Raw genomic sequence first — 19433 nt, 5'->3', positions numbered from 1 at the left:
AATACACTTAAGTGGGCTTTTTAGCTTGAAGCCCACACAAGTGGTTCTATAAATAGAACCCTTGTGCAGAAGCATTCTAGCGGTTGCATTATTTTCGTTTTCTCTCTCTCTCTCTCTCTCTCTCTCTCTCTCTCTCTCTCTCTCTCTCTCTCTCTCACTCACTCAAAGCCTTCATTCGTACCAGCTAGCATTGTGATTGAAGGAATCCGTTCGTGTGGACTGAGTAGAGACGTTGTCATTGTTCAACGTTCGTGATCGCTCCGTGGATCTGCATCAAAGGTTTTGATCGTCACAAGAGATCTGTACCAAAGGTTTCAATCGTCACAAAAGGTAAATATTCTATCACAGATCATGACCATTCGTAAGGATCTCTAAAGGAGAAAATTTTAATTTCCGCTGCGTTTTGGATCGCAATTCTCCTTAAGTGGTATCAGAGCCACTTACGAAACCATGACTCGGATAGCTGTTTATTTTCTGTATTAATATGATTAAAAGACAGAATGAATCAATTAATTAAACGGGTAATTAAATTTGGCATCATGAGTGTACGAGTTGGATGATTGATGTTGACTATGCTTCGGAACCGACATTAGTATGGTGAAGCAACGATACATCGATCGTCCATAGGTTACGCAATTGAGACCGATCAACTTATATATGATATAAGTAATCCTAATGCAAAGTACGGTATATGTGATATATTGTTTCTGTTTCGTTCATTCAAACACTAAGTGGTTGTTTTCCTTTGAGGGATCAATGGTCATTTGCTTCGGAATCCGACATTAGTATGGTGAAGCAATGACCTGTTGATCAATCATACTGAATCAACAATCGAGGTGTGTTTGACGGTCTGAAATTGGTGCATTAGGGTTAGTGACGGCGCAGGGGTTGTACCGTCAAGGATTTGTGAATTTAGGGCTTGTTGGAACAGGTCTGTTGACTGTTTCAAAGCGCTGGTTTTTTTTGGCCGCGTGACGATCGTCATGGACTTGTGACGATCGTAACAAGCTGGACGTGACGGTCGTCACGTGCTTTGTGACGGTCGTCACATTCACAGATCCAGAATTCTAGGCGTTTCTGTTTTGGCCGCGTGACGTTCGTCATGGGCCTGTGACGGTCGTAACATGCTTGTGACGGTCGTCACACTCACAGAGTCAGAATTCCTCGGCTTACTCTGCGTAGTGTGATCGGTCGCCGAAATTTAATTTGGTATTAATAAATTAAAGGAATTAAAAATTAATAATAATAATAATGTGTTTATCATTATTGCCTTATGGTGATCAGTTATGGCCTTAGTCTTCCTTCATTTTGTTTTGGGTTTTTAAATACGACCTGCGTGTCGTGCCTCTCCTTTTAATCTCTTAATGTAACTTCTTTTCTCATCTCAATCCCTCGTATGTAAAACGAGTTTCTTCTGTAATGTAATGTTATGAAGAAAGAGAAGAAGACAATGTTATGAAGAAAGAGAAGATTTCAATATCAAAGGAGGACAACCTTGAAGATCAAAGGAGGACAGCCTTGAAGATCTTGCTTGGAGAAGCTTAGATCGTTATTAGGTTAGCTTAGGTTCTCTCATTGGCTTGGGAGAACAATTGCGCTAGGGGCCATAACTGTTTCATTATGTATGTTGATGCATGTGTATGTATGTTGATGCATGTGAATATATGTTGATGCATGTGAGAGACGATTTATATGATAAATAAGTCGGTGAGATCATAACAATTACAATTCCCTCAAATTAAATGATAAGTTTATGCTTTCCAAGTTTTAGCACTCATCAAGACTAGTATCGGATAATGTAGGTTTCGCCTACGCGAGGTGCATGTTCTATATTAGTAAGGTGCGATGGGATAATTGTAATATCCAACTGCTAAGACAATGGGTCAAACTTAACTAAACAAATTATAATAATATTATATATGTTTGCTTTCCAAGTTTTAGCACTCATCAAGACTAGTATCGGATAATGTAGGTTTCGTCTACGCGAGGTGCATGTTCTATATTGGTAAGGTGCGATGGGATAATTATAATATCCAACTGCTAAAACGATGGGTCAAACTTAATTATAATAATATTATATATGTTTAGAAGCAAGAGTTGGGAATGATCCATATGATGGATTGGAATAAGGAGTTATTCACCCAACTGAAATTTTCGAGAGTTGTATGAGATACAATTGGAAGGAGTTCCTACCTAAATAACCTAGTTTTGTGTAATCCGCCTACGCGGACTTAGAACGAAGTGAAATATGGATCTCGACCCACTAGAAAATCTTCCAACGGGATTTTCCGAATCAAATGATGAGGGTCATTTGTTTTGAGTAAAATAGTGGGAGCATATTTAATTAAAGGCCTAATTAAATATGTCAATGATACTTATATTTTCATTAATCTCAACAAACACCTCTAACAAACATTTTGCAATCAATCCTTGACAAAGATAAATTGTCTGGGACAAATTTTCTAGATTGGCACCGAAACCTGAGGATTGTCCTCAAACATAATAGAAAGTTGTATGTCTTGGAGAAACCTGTTCCTGAAGAGGAACCTCCTAGTTCTGCACCTAAGGCAGAAAGAGATGCTTATAAGAAGCATGTCGATGATGCCAATGAAACTGCTTGTCTCATGCTGGATGTCATGAACTCAGAGTTGCAAAAGCAACATGAGAACATGATAGCGTTCGATATGATAGAACACCTGAAGATGCTCTATCAAGAGCAAGAAAGGCATGAAAGGCTTGAAGTTTCAAAAGCCCTTTTCAAGATAAGTTAGCTGAGGGAGCCCTTGTAGGTCCCCATGTGCTCAAGATGATTGGGTATATGGAAAACCTTGAAAGGTTGGGTTTTCCCCTCGGAAAGGAACTTGCGACTGATTTGATCTTGCAATCGTTGCCAGATAGATTCAGTCAATTTGTCCTAAATTTCAATATGAATGATATGGATAAATCTCTTCCTGAACTGCTAGGCATGTTAAGAACAGCTGAGCAGAATCTGAAGACAAAAGGGAAGTCCATTCTGATCATCGGAAATGGAAAGAGACAGAACAAAAGGCCCACCAAGCAGGGTGATAAAGGGAAGGGCAAGGAAGTTGCCAAACCCAGACCAACTGTTGCTTTGAAGCCTAGTGGAGGCATAGCAAAGGCAGACACCTGCTTCCATTGCGGTAAGACCGGACACTAGAAGAGAAACTGCCCAAAGTACTTGGAAGATGACAAAATCTCCATTCACAGGAAAAGGTGAAAGAGCTGATGATCTTTTGGCCCTCATACATACTGATGTATGTGGACCACTGAACATACCAGCCCGAGGAGGGTTTCAGTACTTCATCACATTCACTGATGATTTCAGTAGATATGGTTATGTGTATTTAATGAAACACAAATCAGAGTCCTTTGAAAATTTCAAGGAATTCAAGAATGAAGTACAAAACCAACTAGGTAAGAATATTAAAACTCTTCGATCAGATCGAGGTGGTGAGTATTTAAGCCTAGAGTTTGATGACCATTTGAAAGAGTGTGGGATCCTATCCCAACTTACTCCTCCTGGAACACCCCAATGGAATGGTGTATCTGAGAGAAGAAACCGAACCCTGTTAGACATGGTCCGATCCATGATGAGTCACGCCGATCTTCCAAACTCCTTTTAGGGACATGCACTATTGACAGCAGCTGACACACTTAACCGTGTTCCATCCAAAAAGGTTAAGAAGACACCATATGAGATATGGAGTGGTAAGAAACCACATATGTCTTACATAAAGATTTGGGGTTGCGAGGTTTATGTGAAACGACAAATTTCAACTAAGCTTGAGCCCAAATCTGAAAAATGCTTATTTGTGGGGTATCCTAAAGAAACAAGAGGGTATTACTTCTACAATCCTTCTGAGGGCAAAGTGTTTGTCGCTCGAACTGGAGTTTTCCTAGAAAAGGATTTTATTTCCAAAGGAACCAGTGGGAGGAAAGTAGAGCTTGAAGAAATTCAAGAATCACAAAGCATAGATACACCTATGGAGGAATTAGAGCAGGAAACACAAGAAGTTGTGGAAGAGCAACCTGCTCAAGTAGAACAAGACCAGCGTAGGTCAAGCAGGATACGTCAACTACCTGAGAGATATGGATATCTCATAACTGATCAAGGTGATGTATTACTCATGGATCAAGATGAGCCTGTGACCTACCAAGAGGCCATAACTGGTCCCGAGTATGAGAAGTGGCTAGAAGCCATGAAATCTGAAATGGATTCCATGTACACAAACCATGTTTGGACCTTGGTAGAGCCTCCTGTAGGAGTTAACCCTATAGGATGCAAGTGGGTCTTCAAAAAGAAGACTGACATGGATGGTAAGGTACATACCTATAAGGCAAGACTGGTTGCAAAAGGATATAAACAAATTCATGGGATTGACTATGATGAAACCTTTTCACCAGTTGCAATGCTTAAATCTGTTCGGATTTTACTTGCTATCGCTGCATATCATGATTATGAAATATGGAAGATGGATGTCAAAACTGCTTTCCTTAATGGAAATCTTCTTGAGGATGTGTACATGACACAGCCTGAAGGAATTGACATACCAGAGGAAGCCCAAAAGATATGTAAGTTACAAAGATCAATCTATGGATTGAAGCAAGCTTCCAGAAGCTGGAATCTTCGTTTTGATGAAACAGTAAAACAATATGGATTCATCAAGAACGAAGATGAGCCTTGTGTCTACAAGAAGGTTAGTGGGAGCATGATCGTTTTCCTGGTATTATATGTAGATGACATATTACTCATTGGAAACGATATCCCTACCCTACAACAAGTAAAGTCTTGGTTGGGGAAATGCTTTTCTATGAAGGACCTAGGTGAAGCAGCCTATATATTAGGAATCAGAATCTATAGAGATAGATCACAAAAACTGCTTGGCCTAAGTCAGAGTACGTACATAGACAAAGTGTTGAGACGCTTTAATATGCATGATTCCAAGAAAGGATTCATACCTATGCAACATGGCCTGTGTCTATCAAAAACACAATCCCCTTTAACTAAGGAAGAAAGGGATCGCATGAATAAGATTCTATATGCATCTGCAATAGGATCTATCATGTATGCCATGTTATGTACTCGACCAGATGTCTCGTATGCTTTAAGTGCAACGAGTAGGTACCAATCTGATCCTGGTGATGCTCACTGGGTAGCTGTCAAGAATATCCTTAAGTATTTAAGAAGGACTAAGGACTCATTCTTGATATATGGAGGTCAGGAAGAGTTGGTTGTAATTGGATACACCGATGCTAGCTTCCAGACAGATAAGGATGACTTTAGATCGCAATCTGGTTATGTGTTTTGCTTAAACGGTGGCGCTGTGAGCTGGAAAAGTTCAAAGCAAGATACAGTTGTTGATTCTACAACTGAGGCCGAGTATATTGCTGCCTCAAGTGCAGCAAAGGAAGCTGTTTGGATCAAAAAGTTCATTAGTGAACTTGGCATAGTTCCTAGCATTGTGGATCCCATTGGTCTCTACTATGATAACAATGGTGCTATAGCACAAGCCAAGGAGCCTAGATCTCACCAACGATCCAAACACATACTTAGGCGTTATCATCTCATTCGAGAGATAATAGATAGAGGAGATGTGAAAATATGCAGAGTACCAACACTTGACAATATTATTGACCCACTGACAAAGCCTCTTGCGCAGCAGAAGCATGATGGCCATACTAGATCTATGGGTATTAAGGGTATGCCTGATTGGCTCTAGTGCTAGTGGGAGATTGTTGGTGTAAGCCCTAGAGGCCAATACTTTTGGTACTTGTATCGAATTATTTATTAATAATAAAAGGCTTTTTCTTTATTACGTTTGTTTAATAAAGTCCCTAGAATAGCTAGTCTATTTAATGTATCAAGTATGACTTAATCATGAGATCACATTAAACATAAGGACACTATTCTTAAAGTATCTGTAGTCGAGCTTTATTGTGAAGTGGGATGACATTAAAGCATTAAGACTATTATGTGTATAGACTGATGATCACATCTCATGGATCATGGATAAGGAGTTATCAAGTCTTAAACATAGGTATGAATATTAAGAGTAATATTTATACCGGATTGACCCGCTATGAGAATACTATATAGAAAGTTATGCAAAGTGTCATAAGTTATTCTCATGGTGATAATGGTGTATACCACTCTTCGACCTGAAACCACTATGGACCCTAGATGTAGAGTCGAGTGCTTTATTGCTGATCAAACGTTGTCCGTAACTGGATAACCATAAAGACAGTTGATGGGTACTCCACGAAGCATGCTGAGGGACATGAGTGACCTAGATGGAATTTTCCCATCCTGTATAACAGGATAAATGTCTATGGGCCCAATATTGAACTGGACAAAGATGACACGGTCTATGCCTTGTGTTCAATATAGACATAAGGGCAAAAGGGTAATTATACACATAAGTATTATCACAGAAGGAATTGTCAGATCACATGACATTTTCGTGTCTTGGGTAGTAGTGATGTGTTGCTAGATACCGCTCACTGTTTATTATGTTAAATACATGATTTAATATAATTGCCAATGCCGCGAAAACCTACAGGGTCACACACAAATGACGGATTGATGAGAGATAGAGTAACTAAGGAACACCGTAAGGTACGGTGCCCTTAAGTGAATTGTAGAACATCGTAAAGGTACGGTGTACTTAAGTAGAATACGAAATATGGTAAGGTACCATGAGCTTAAGTGATTTTGGGCATATTATAAGATATGGGCCAAAATACACTTAAGTGAGCTTTTTAGCTTGAAGCCCACACACGTGGTTCTAAATAGAACCCTTGTGCAGAAGCATTCATAGCAGTTGTGTAACACCCCTTTTTCTACCCCAAATTATTTAACATATAATCAGAGTAAATAAGCACGCATATAAAGAAAAGGGCGTCACATCGACGTTTTCGAAACTTAAAACTTTCAAAAACCAACAATACACCTGGCCATTCAAAATAACACATTTTACTCATCATGAATATTCAAGCAATATACGTTCGCAGCGGAAAATAAAGAATACTCATGTAATTCATAATATGATCCATGTCCCATACCATGATCATCTCTCAATAATCACTTCAAATAAAATAAAACAATTAATGACACAAAGCATATCAAAATAAGATATGAGTTCAATACCACTAATCTACTCAGTGTTACATGACCAGAGCATTGACTCATTATCTAATTTCAAACTAAATACGGAAACTCTCCAGCTAATCTTGAGCGAGCTACCGTCCACTTACTTCAGCAATACTACTCTGTAGTATCTGCACGATACCCATGTAAAGGTAACATTCAAACAGAAAGGGTGAGAATTCAAATCATTATGAAATAGCATAATAAGGCACAATGAATTAAAACACAATTTAAGAATTCATCACACTTTGTATAATCACATCAATAATATTAACCAACAATCATCTCACATATTTCAAACGTACATCGCATCCACATCAATACATGCATTCAATGATCACATAACTATAGACGACTCAATGCAAGACAATGTGACTCTATGCATATGGTACCTCAATATGAACTCAAAGTTTCACCGCTTTCCGATTCAATATCTAGAATCCAAGCCACGCTTCCGATCCGGACAAGACCAAAGCCCTACGTCTGTTTCCAATGAAGGATCACCGCTTAATACTACGCCTAATCCCAATTAAGGATTAACGTCTGCTACGTCTGTTTCCAATGAAGGATCACCGCTTAAATACTACGCCTAATCCCAATTAAGGATTAACATCTGCTACGTCTGTTTCCAATGAAGGATCACCGCTTAACCACTTCCACCATGAAGTCAACCATGCTATGAATGAATGCACACATACCAACATATATGCAATTAAGACCATCTATATACCGTCTTAACATCCCACATATCACCATGACTCACAATTGGTACATATACACATTCATCACAACACATCAATTACGATTACATATACACATCCATAACCATAAATCATTCACAATTCAATAATAGTATACATACACATTCATACAATATATTATTCACCAATATAGGCCAATCATCAAATGTGTACACCTAGATTTCATTCCAAAACACACACAACATTTAAATATCAATTTTTCACTTTTCAAACAGTGTTAACCGGTTAACGCCCTGGGTTAATCGGTTAACGCAAAACAGAATGCGCTTCTTGGTAATTTTTAACAGTGTTAACCGGTTAACGCCATGGGTTAACCGGTTAACGCAAGACAGAATGCAAATTCTTTAATATCGCAACAGTGTTAACCGGTTAACGCCCTGGGTTAACCGGTTAACGCAAGACGGAATGCTGTTCCTGCGCTAACACGAAACAGAATGCAGATTTCCCCGTATTTTTCATCGTTGGAGGACTTCCGGACCTCCGATTTCGATTCCGTAAAAAGCTACACGTTTAGAAAATTATGACTCGTCCAATTATATATTCATTCACAGTTTTAGCATAATTTAATCATCACAATTTAAGAGTATTTATCAAGACCTAATAATTCCAAAACCATGCCAATTAAGGATTTCAACCTAAAACATGTTCCTACCCATTGACCCAATCACACTAACCCATAATAATAAGGATTTCCCCCCTTACCTTGTCAATTTGATGGAAACCTTGACTCCTCTCGCTTTTCCTCTCCTCTTTCTCTATTGCCTTCAGTGCTCAAGTGAATTATAATTCTCACTTCCCTCACTCTTACTATTTATAATAGTATTCTAGTTGGGCTTAAATCATCTAATTTAATCACTAGGCCCAATAATACCTAATATTTAAATTTAAATTCAAATAATTAACCACTCACTATGCACACTAGGTTAATTATTAATTATTTAATTATATCTCATATCAACTAAATAATTAATTACCACACTAATTAAATTAATTAATCCATTATTATACTACCTCACAACCGCTTAATTACTTAGCACTCCAAATAATTAAATATAATGTAATAAAAATAATATAATAATTAATTCCTAAAAATTGGACTGTTACAGGTTGCATTATTTTCGTTTTCTCTCTCTCTCTCTCTCTCTCTCTCTCTCTCTCTCTCTCTCTCACTCAAAGCCTTCATTCGTACCAGCTAGCACTGTGATTGAAGGAATCCGTTCGTGTGGACTGAGTAGAGACGTTGTCATCGTTCAACATTCGTGATCGCTCCGTGGATCTGCATCAAAGGTTTTGATCGTCACAAGAGATCTGTACCAAAGGTTTTAATCGTCACAAGTGGTAAATATTCTATCACTAATCATGATCATTCGTAAGGATCTCTAAAGGAGAAAATTTTAATTTCCGCTGCGTTTTGGATCGCAATTCTCCTTCACTCTTCGCCTGTTTTATTTGGGTTATTTTGCTGCGAGTCTGAACAGGTCGAGTCCCTAGTGTGAACAGGTCAAGTGGTCGCTGTTTTTACTTATTTTTCTGTTGTGTATTTTTGCAAAAAAAATTGTTGTGTTTTTTACTTGGTCCATGCATCACACACACACACACACACACACACACACACACACACATATATATATATATATATATATATATATATATATATATATATATATATATATATATATATATATATATATATATATATATATATATATATATATATATATTCTAGAGTCTCCTTTTCACAAAATAATAAGAAAAGTGAAAGATATACACTAAATTTTCTCTTCATCTTTATTCTTCATTGCATGTTTCAACAACTACACATAATAATTTTTGTTGATCATAGTGCATTGTTGTAGTGAAAACGTCCAAATAGGATTGTGTATATTGGTTTTGGTAGAGGCTTTGAGTGGGTTTTTCTTGAATAAAATCTTAGGGTTTTGTCCTCAAAGAGTTGTTTTTTTTTGCACAAATCTTTGCTTCATAGATTCAACCGAGTGAAAGGTTTGAAGAACGGTGGGTTTATTTGAACAAGTAACGGTAACCGAAGGATTGTGAAGAAATGTTTGGGTTCAAGCGTGTCGCGATCAAAATCATCCGAGCTAGAGTTTTGGAGAACTTGGAGTACTTGCAATAAGGTAGCTATAATCGGAGGTTTGTTCGGAACGTTTGAAGCACTTGGTTCAACTCGAACCAAGGGGAGAGAAGTAAATAGGATCTGCAATAACACTTAGGTTTGCTTGGTGGTGATCATTTCTTATCTTGTATCAAATTTGCAATTTGATAATAAATATCTCAATTCTAGTTTTAGAATCGGGGGCAGACGTACCCTAAGCGAGAACGAAAGGGGAATTGCCTAAACAAATCTGGTGTTGTTCTCTCTTTCTCTAAATCTTTAAATTCTAAATAAATTGAATCTTGTGCGAAACTAATTGGAAACTTCATCTCGCTTAATTGTTGTGCATTAAAGTTGTTCGATAAATTGTTCCAATCACTTTGATTATAACTAAGGAAAATTCTGCACAATAAATTCTAGTGAAATTAAGACTTGGTGTAGTGTGCACACCAAGTGTTTGATAAAATTAACTTCACACAAGTTTATCAATATTTTTCTTGTTTTCTTATTGTTTTAATTCATCATTGGTAGTAGCTATATCAAGGATTTGTGTATTTGATCGATTAATTAAGATTATTTTTTATTTGCTTTATCTTAGTCATTCCATTAGGTTTCACGCATATCCGATCTTTCTAGTAACGGATCATTTAGACGATCGTGGTCTAGGGAGATTTCGCAACCATTAAAAGAAATTTTAAAAAGCACTAAATTTTTAATTAACTGATCTTATTCAATCCCCCCTTTTAAATCAGAACTATCGTCTAACAAAAATATGTGATCCAAATCATAAGCTTATGAACAAAACAAAATCATTTATCAACAAACAACACAAACAACATCATATATCTACAAAATCATAAACTACCATTAACATTAACACAACACATTTATCAAACATACCTCAACAACAATATTTATCAACATACCTAACAAAATAATAAACATATTTCAACAAAAAATATGTAAATCAAATCTTAAGCTTATGAACAAAACAAAGTCATTTATGAAAAAACAACACAAACAACAAAATTTATCTACAAAATTATAAACTACTATTAACATTAACACAACATATTTATGAAACATACCTCAATAACAATATTTATCAACATACCTAACAAAATAATCAACATACTTCAACAAAAAGTATGTAAATCAAATCATAAGCTTATGAACAAAATGAAATCATTTATGAACAAACAACACAAACAATAACTTTTATCTAAAAAGAAAACTAACATTAACACTAACACAACTCATTTATCAAACATACCTCCTCTTACAAAGAATTAAGTTTTGCAAAGAAACGGGTAGCATACATACCTTTACTTAAAATGATTTGTGGAAAACAAAACACAAAGATATCTTGAAGTTATGTTAGAGTTTCGTAATACCTTCCATTAATTCATACTAGTTTGAGAATTTATGTTAGAGTTTTATGAAGTTATGATGGAGTTTTGATAGATTCGGAAGAGGCAAGACAAGATAGGGTTTCTCACTTACAACGCAGTCTGTTCTGAAATAAAGTAAGTTAGCTTAAATAGGTAAAATATTTCACAATGATTTATAAAACCGACCGTGGTGGTATGTCCTGATATTTCACCATGGTTTTTAAAAAGGACTGTGGTGACAAGTATTTAATTTATATTTAAAATGATAAATAAAGGGAAAACACTTTTTTTACTAACGAAAAACATAAAAACTATAGGTGTTGAGTTTCAAAGTGTCACTCTTGACATATCATAATGGTTGTTAATTGTGATAGTGATTATAGATTGTTTAAAAATAAAAATAAAAATAAAGATGCGTAATGAAAATATATTACCTCAGTTGGTTCTACAGTTGTGGTAAGAGATTATTATAGAAGGTGTCTTTTGTAGTAGTGTATAAAATACGAGTACACAAAGAACTTTTTTTATCCAATTCAATCAAATTGATCTACTATGGGGGTTACAACATTTATCTGATTTGTTATACTTCTAAAAATTGTTTTAAGAGATTACAAATGAGTTATAAAAAGTAGTCTCTAAAGTTCCTAAGAACAAACCAACTTTTCTACTTAAGTGTTTATCAATCTCTCCAATTCTCTGCATATGAATCAGAAAAATCCTAGATGTTTAAAAGTATTTATGAATCCCCTTAGTTACCTCTAAAGGTCTCCAAAATTCCAAGAACTATAAGAAATTTTTACCATTGCCTCTCTAACTAGAATTAATACCTCCTCCACATGTCTTTTTCTCCTACTAACAAAAGTGAAGGAAACTCATATTTGTAATATCCTAAAACTCTAACATGATCGTCCCGTTAAGACAACTCAATTGATAGTTGTATAAGAACATTAGGTGTAGAGCGTGAGTTCAAATCCGCGACACCCCACTTATTCATTCTTAAAAGGTGAGTTCCAACCACTAGACTACTTGACAAAAGAAAACTCTAACCCAATCTGCAAACCTACTCAAGTCACCCATGGGTCAACCTAATTGTTGTCGTCAACCATTGAATGTTGATGTTTGATAGAGTCAATCAGTTAATCGTTGACCGATTATTTACTTTTTAACCAAAAGTCATATATGTCAGAGAAAGTTCTCCCATTGATCACTTGAGTTTTTGAGGCATACTTTAACAAATCCCCACCTTGACTCAAAAAGGATAGTGATGCCAATTTATATATCAACCATCTTGCTGCTCTTTTCAAAGTTGAATTATTAATCAACAAATATGATCATGTCCAAGCCACGCTTGAACTATGATCTTACCACTTGCATCCATTTGCACCAAACCATCCTTTCCTACTTAGGTAGTCTAACAATCCCACAAGTACGGTTATTCAACCATATTTGATGCATTTGCTTTCAAATGCCTCACTGAAGATCCTTACTTTTAAGTCTTGCAACCTTTCGGCCGCATTCAAAGTATAACAACCAAATATGCCTTCTTACAGGTTCATGTTTCAAAGTGTCGCAACCCTTCATCCACATTCAAATCATAATAAGAAAAGTCAACATAATTGTATCCCTGAGAAGGTTTAATCTCACTTCTTATCTTATCACGAGTCAAGTGATAATTAGAGGTTACTACAAAATTTCCCTCACTAGAACTAGGATCAGGAGCCTTAACTTCCTCCTTATAACTAATTTCCCTTGCAAGAATCTCCATCTCAAACTGAGTTTATTCACCATAATTTCTAATACCTTCATCTTCAAGTCTTTACTCTTCCTCCCTATACGAGGTTCACTGAATGTAACACAATTGCTTACGTTTGATCCTCCAGATTCCACTTTTTCACATATTATAATCCTTCCCACCTTCTGGACTACCTTGATTTGCATAAACGACAAAATTTTAAAGATCTTCAAATTGGAGTAGTTTGTCGATTTCCTACTCTAAACCTCCTTAGGTGCCTAGAAGTTTATCCTTGCGAATGGATATCTTCCCATCAGTTAAGTTGCTCTGTCATTAACCTTCCAAAAAATCTCTAGCAACTTAGCTATTAGCACCATACCAAGAACATTAAATATGTCTTTATCCCTTTGTTGTCCGTTCGCCTTAGATTCTTGTATACTTTTTCATATTGTCAATCTAATGAAAATTAGTTTTAGTTTTTTTATTTATTTTAAAAAAGTTAATAAACTATTTATTCATGCAAACACTTTATTTTGATCTTTTTCATGTTTGCAGATTCATTCTTAATTATGCACATGTACACTTTTAAAAAACAACTAAGATATATGCGAATAAAAATTCGAGTCATCTCAATTTTTTTTGGAGACCTTGTATAGATTAGCCGTAGTTTAACCATGGAAAATAAATAAAGACTCTATATAGCTATTGTCTAACCATTATAAATATTTTATGAAACCCTATTTAGCAACATATTAACTCTGACAAATTTAAAACCTTGAACAATAGTCGCCTTGCACACTCTCAAATACGATCTTAATAAAGATGATTCGGATATGTCTATTCGATCAATAAAATTTTAATCCATATAATACATTAAATTGTCCCATGAAATTTTATACCAAAAGTTATTAAAAAAGACTAATAGTTCAAATAAAATGTAAATATAAACAATCAATTCATACAAAATAATATAATGGACCAATACATAAAAATGTCAAATTTAAAGATCCCATGTGTAAAATTCCTAACCTCTTCATTAAATTAATAATTGGCCGTTGCCTATTTGAATATATCAACATCTATAGATACATAAAAGTACATTATATATTTTTAGTCCATATTCCAAGTCAAAGAATAGAACTTGTATACATATCTAAAATGTAATTTAAATAAAAAGAACTATTGTAACACTTAAGAAAAAGAAATTCCTCAAAAATATTTATCATGAAGAATAAAAGTAATGATTTTTTCCCTTCATGATAATTAATAAATACCTTTGAGAAATTCCTTGTTCTTAATTCTTTTCTCCTTTATATTATTAATTTAGTGACATTCTGCTGGCAAGACTTTGTATCTAGATACATCATTACAATAAGAATAAAACATGAGTTTCCTTCTAGCCCAATCCATAGCTGCAATCTGTTGTTGTGAGAGCTTGCTAAACTCTGCTCCATTAATAGGGTCTTGTTGTCCTAAAGGATTTGACTTAGAACATGAAGAAGTTGGTGAATTTGGATCAGTTATGCAGCCACTTAATTCCATTTCAGTAAATGAAACAACAAATGGTGCATATTTGTAGTTTACAGGGTACTTTCCTCCATGTGTAGCCCATTCTGAACCATCCCATATTGTTGCATATAATGACATTGGTTTTGATGGATAAATAAATGGGTATGTGTTTTTGTGTATGAATTCCCTCACTGGAATATTGTCAACAAAAAACCTACAAAATAAAAAAAAAATACATTTATAAAATGTCATAGTTCGAATTCCAACATATCAATATAAATGAGTCAAGTCAAACAAGTCAACCCAAAGTCAAACGTATGTTACTACTGACTAATACATCTTAATACGCATATAAAACATTTAAGTGTATTAACAGCCATAAATAGTCGATCCTAAAAGGAGACACCGACTAATTGGTCTAAGGCAAAGGAGGAGACATGAATCTTAATGATCCATCAATTGATCTTATAGACACCAATCATATATAAACTGACTATCATAAGAGAGAAAGATAGTCACTTTTCAAATACATATATACTCAAAGACTCGATTCGGCATTAATAAAGTTATCAATTAGTGTATCTGTATCTAGCCGGTACAACTTTCTCGGATTAGTTTGTTATTGGACGGAATACCGAGTATTTTTATAAAAAAAACATGATATGTGGTTTTCGTATTTAAAAACAATTTCCTCAATGATTGAGTGATTAGTCAATTATATTATGATGCAATTATTCAAGATTAAAAAGCTTACACAGTGTGATAACTATTCCACAAGATGCTATAATAATGGTGCTGCTCTGTTGGATCAAACCAGAAATAAAATTTCTCTTCTCTTCCTGTGCTAACACTTCCATTGGCATACACGTTTGTTTGAATAACCCAATCATTTCTCTTGTCATGACCAAGAATTTCAATATCTATCTCATCATGGTTGTGAGGAAACTTATCTGCATTTGACAACTAATAATATTTTCCCAAGTTAAATCTAATCATAAGTCATAACCCCAAAGATTGATCCATAACCATAGAATTATGAAGGTAGCTTACATAAAAAGCAACCACAACTCCAGGTGACAAACCAGCTGGTAATTTGATCGCAGCACTAAAGAATCCATAGTAGTATCTATTTTGTGACACCATTCCAGAACCTATAAAAACACAGGACATAGTTAAAACAGTTCAGTTGATAGTTGTGCAGAGACATCTGATTGAAGAACGCAATAAACATACCTGTGATTTTGTCAAGAGCCAGGGTGGCCATGGACCCATTACTAAGAAACTTAACATTTGAGGCACCAAAAGCATTAGAAAAAGCGGTTTGAATTGTGACATGAGGAAAAGAATCGGTTAAGTGTGAGACAGATGGAATTGTGTAAGGCCTGCTGTGTGAAGAAACAGAAACCAATGTTGTTAAGGAAAGGATTAGTAGAAATGAAAAGAGTAGGTTTTGTTGGTTATGAAAATGAGCCATGTTTGTGTTTAGTTCAAAGATGAAGTTAGATTAGGTGTATATATTGTGGTTGGTTTGTTTAATGGGGTTCATATACTTGATAATCTTTTTGCTTAGTTGTTCTCTAGCTGGCCAATGTCTACTTGCATTTCACTTTCAATTTATAGAAGTGATTCCTAGCCACTTTTATAAGTGTAGCTTTTGAGATTTTCTCATTTATTAATATGGAACTATTTTCAAATTTTCACACGCATTAATAAATTTTTTTGACTTAATTATTGACCGGTTCATGAAAAGATGACCCACTGTTGTCAGTTGAGACTTCATGTAGTCCCCTTCATGTTTAGACTTAGAGCCCCCCTTTTAATCGAATTTGCCAATCTATTGTAGAAAAACATCACTCAATTTTAATTTTTCTCTTACTTTTTTGATGTTTTTTTTATTTAAAAACAGTGGTGTATTATATAATATTTTAAATTTTGTGCGATACGAAGGTTTAGTATTTTAATATTTTTTGTAAAATTTTATTTTATTTCTTTTTTTTTTATAATTAAAAGGATATTAAGGTTTCTTTTCGCTATTGTATTTCTGTTTTTGATTAAAAGTCTATTAGAGTTTCTCTTTTATTTATTTAAACATTCTTGAAAGTGGTTGTCACAATTTTCTTTAATTTAATAAAATTCAGTATTTTTTTATATGGCGGATTCCAGAGTTTATCCAACAAGTTTTGCACTTGCAATCATGTGTTTTCATTCTAAATTTAGCGATTGCTAATCCCTAATGTTTTCGACTGCGTCAGGTGGAATCAGAGCAGACTTCTCCTGTTTCTTTTTGTAACTTGATCAGCCATGGGAGGCCAATCGGTGACCAGAGCAGATCTTGAGGGAATTATCGCGACTTTTACCGCGACTCTAACTGTTTTGACTGAACATATGACAAATTTAGCAAATCATGCGAACAACGCCAACAACGAAGAAACAGGGGAGGAGAACATGTTAGGGTTTCGCGGGGTGGAAACAATCATCGTGATATTATTGTTGAAAATCAAGTTCTAAAGAAAAAGAACTCTACGAGGAAGAGGTGGTTGATCATGGGAATCGACATAACCATGATTATCAAGTGAATGATGATATTCCATTATTCTATGGAACGATTGGAGTGTATGAGTTTCTAGATTGAAAGATCAACGTCAACAGGTTCTTCGACGTTATGGGTGTCTCTGAGAACAAGCAAGTTAAGATGGTGACGATCAGACTGAAGAATATTGCTACTGTCTGGTGGGATAAACTTGTCGTTCAAAGACAGCGACAGAGGAAGAGGACAATCATAACTTGGCGAAAAATGAAAAAGTTGATGTTGAAGCAGATTTTACTAGAGGATTATGAACAAATTCTTTATAAGATGTATATTTAGCATGTTCAGGGCAAGAGAATTGTGATTGAATACACAACTGAGTTCCTGCGTTTCTCTGAACGTAATGAATTGGGAGAATCAGAGAGCCAAAAGGTAGCTCGATACATCAACGACTTAAATGGATCTTTGTAGGAGAAAATGAGTTTACAAAGTATATAGACTGTGGTTGAGGCTTCCAATCTAACTTTGAAGACATACTTGATGGAGAAATCCCCTACAAATTTATCATATTTTAGGTATTTGCCCTAGAATAACTTTGAATCAATAGGCGACAGGGAAAAAATGCAACAACCAGGGATCCAACCTTGAGAATAAAGGGACTAACAATCCTAGTAATGTCCAGCAGGGTAACTCACAAGTTCATAGGCAGAATAATCCATATGATAAACCCAATAGCAACACATGTTATCTTTGTAATGGAAGAAGTCACAGATCAAATGTTTGTCCAACAAGGAAAGTCGCTGCTATTGCGGAAGAAAGGGAAGATGTGGAGGAAAGAGTAAGACATATAGTTGAGAATGATGAATATTCAGGGATTGAGTTTTCAGAGGAATAATCTGATGAGAGGGTAAATTTAATATTGTAGAGAACTTACTAGCATTCAAAGATGAAGGGCAGCAGAAGAATTTGTTTAAAACACATTGTTCTATCAGGAACAAGTTATGTAATCTGATTGTGGATAGTGGTAGCATGGAGAATCTGGTGTCATAGAAATTGGTAGATTATTTGATGTTGTTCACAGAACTCCATGAGAATCCATACACCCTCGGTTGGGTAAGCAAGGGCTCCCAAGTTCGAGTAACAATAACTTTTATAGTTTTTATCTCCATTGGAAAACATTACATATAAGAGGTAATTTCCGATGAGCTTGATGAGGTTGTTAAAGAAATTGAATTTTCCCGTCAATGGTGATTAAATGGATGACGAATGTTGTAAACGAGGAAACAACAATTTCAGAAGAAGTGGTAGGGATCCTAGAGAATTTCAAGGAGTTAACCGCAAATGAACTACAAAGCGATTTGCCTCCTATGCGTGAGAACCACAAGAAAGTTAAAGTTTTCAATGTGGGAGACAATGTGATGTTGTTTATGCATAAGGAAAGGTTTTCGATATGTACTTATAACAAGCTGCAACTAATTAAGTATGGTTAGTTCAACGTGACCTAAAAGATCAATGATAATGCTTATGTGGTAGCTCTCCAGGATTCCATGAATATATCTAATACTTTTAATATTGCTGACCTTCATGAATATCAAGAAGACGAAGCTTTTTATCAAAAAGAGAACTCGGGGTCGAGTTCTTCAGAGGTGGAGGAGACTGATACAAGAAGGCTTTTTAAGCCATTCAAATTTATTTTGGACCAAAAAATAGTATTTTAATATTTCCGCAAATTTCTTTTTCATTTCTTTATTTTTAATTAAAAGCACATTAAGGTTTATTTTTTCTATTGTATTTATTTTTTGGATTAAAGGCTCATTATGGTTTCTCTTTTATGTATTTAAACACTTTTGAGAGTGACCGTCGGGATTATCTTTGATTTAATAAAATTGAGTATTTTTTTATCAGATAGATTGCAGACTTTATCCGACATATTTTACACTTACAATCATGTATTATCAATTTAGATTTAACGTTTGTTAATCCCTAGTATATATATAATTTAAATTTAATTACTAATATAGTAATAATTTATCAATTAGAATGATTTTACTTGATTAAATTATATATTACGTCATTTAAAATATACTACATTACTATTTTGAGTCAAAAGAATGTGAATTAGAAATTAAAACTAAATGATTTTTAAATAAAATGATTAATTTTGTACATACAAAGTTAGAGACCAACATCGTAATTAATATTAACTTCTTTATAAAAATACTTAATTTTTCT

The 19433-nt window shown here is 34.9% G+C and overlaps 1 protein-coding gene across 1 annotated transcript; it reads right to left on the bottom strand.

Moving 5' to 3' along the window:
* Nucleotides 1–14179: 14179 nt before the first annotated feature.
* Nucleotides 14180–16292, bottom strand: LOC127075099 (probable xyloglucan endotransglucosylase/hydrolase protein 33). Its single transcript, XM_051016549.1, has 4 exons — nt 15908–16292; nt 15725–15825; nt 15429–15637; nt 14180–14888 (listed from the first exon to the last, which is right to left on the bottom strand). The coding sequence occupies exons 1-4, from the start codon at nt 16146–16148 to the stop codon at nt 14489–14491; spliced, it is 951 nt and encodes a 316-aa protein (XP_050872506.1). The 5' UTR covers nt 16149–16292; the 3' UTR covers nt 14180–14488.
* Nucleotides 16293–19433: the final 3141 nt, after the last annotated feature.

The sequence above is a fragment of the Lathyrus oleraceus genome, chromosome 4 (assembly GCF_024323335.1).
Source record: "Lathyrus oleraceus cultivar Zhongwan6 chromosome 4, CAAS_Psat_ZW6_1.0, whole genome shotgun sequence".
NCBI classification, from domain to species: domain Eukaryota; kingdom Viridiplantae; phylum Streptophyta; class Magnoliopsida; order Fabales; family Fabaceae; genus Lathyrus; species Lathyrus oleraceus.
Note: the sequence above shows the minus strand (reverse complement) of the source record. Positions and strands in the feature narration are given on the sequence as shown.

Coding starts and splice junctions, on each gene's coding strand:
- LOC127075099 (XM_051016549.1), bottom strand. CDS start 16,148: ATGGCTCATTTTCATAACCAACAAAACCTACTCTTTTCATTTCTACTA. Junction 15,826..15,907: donor GGCTCTTGACAAAATCACAG/GTATGTTTATTG, acceptor GTGTTTTTATAG/GTTCTGGAATGGTGTCACAA. Junction 14,889..15,428: donor TGGAATAGTTATCACACTGT/GTAAGCTTTTTA, acceptor TTTATTTTGTAG/GTTTTTTGTTGACAATATTC.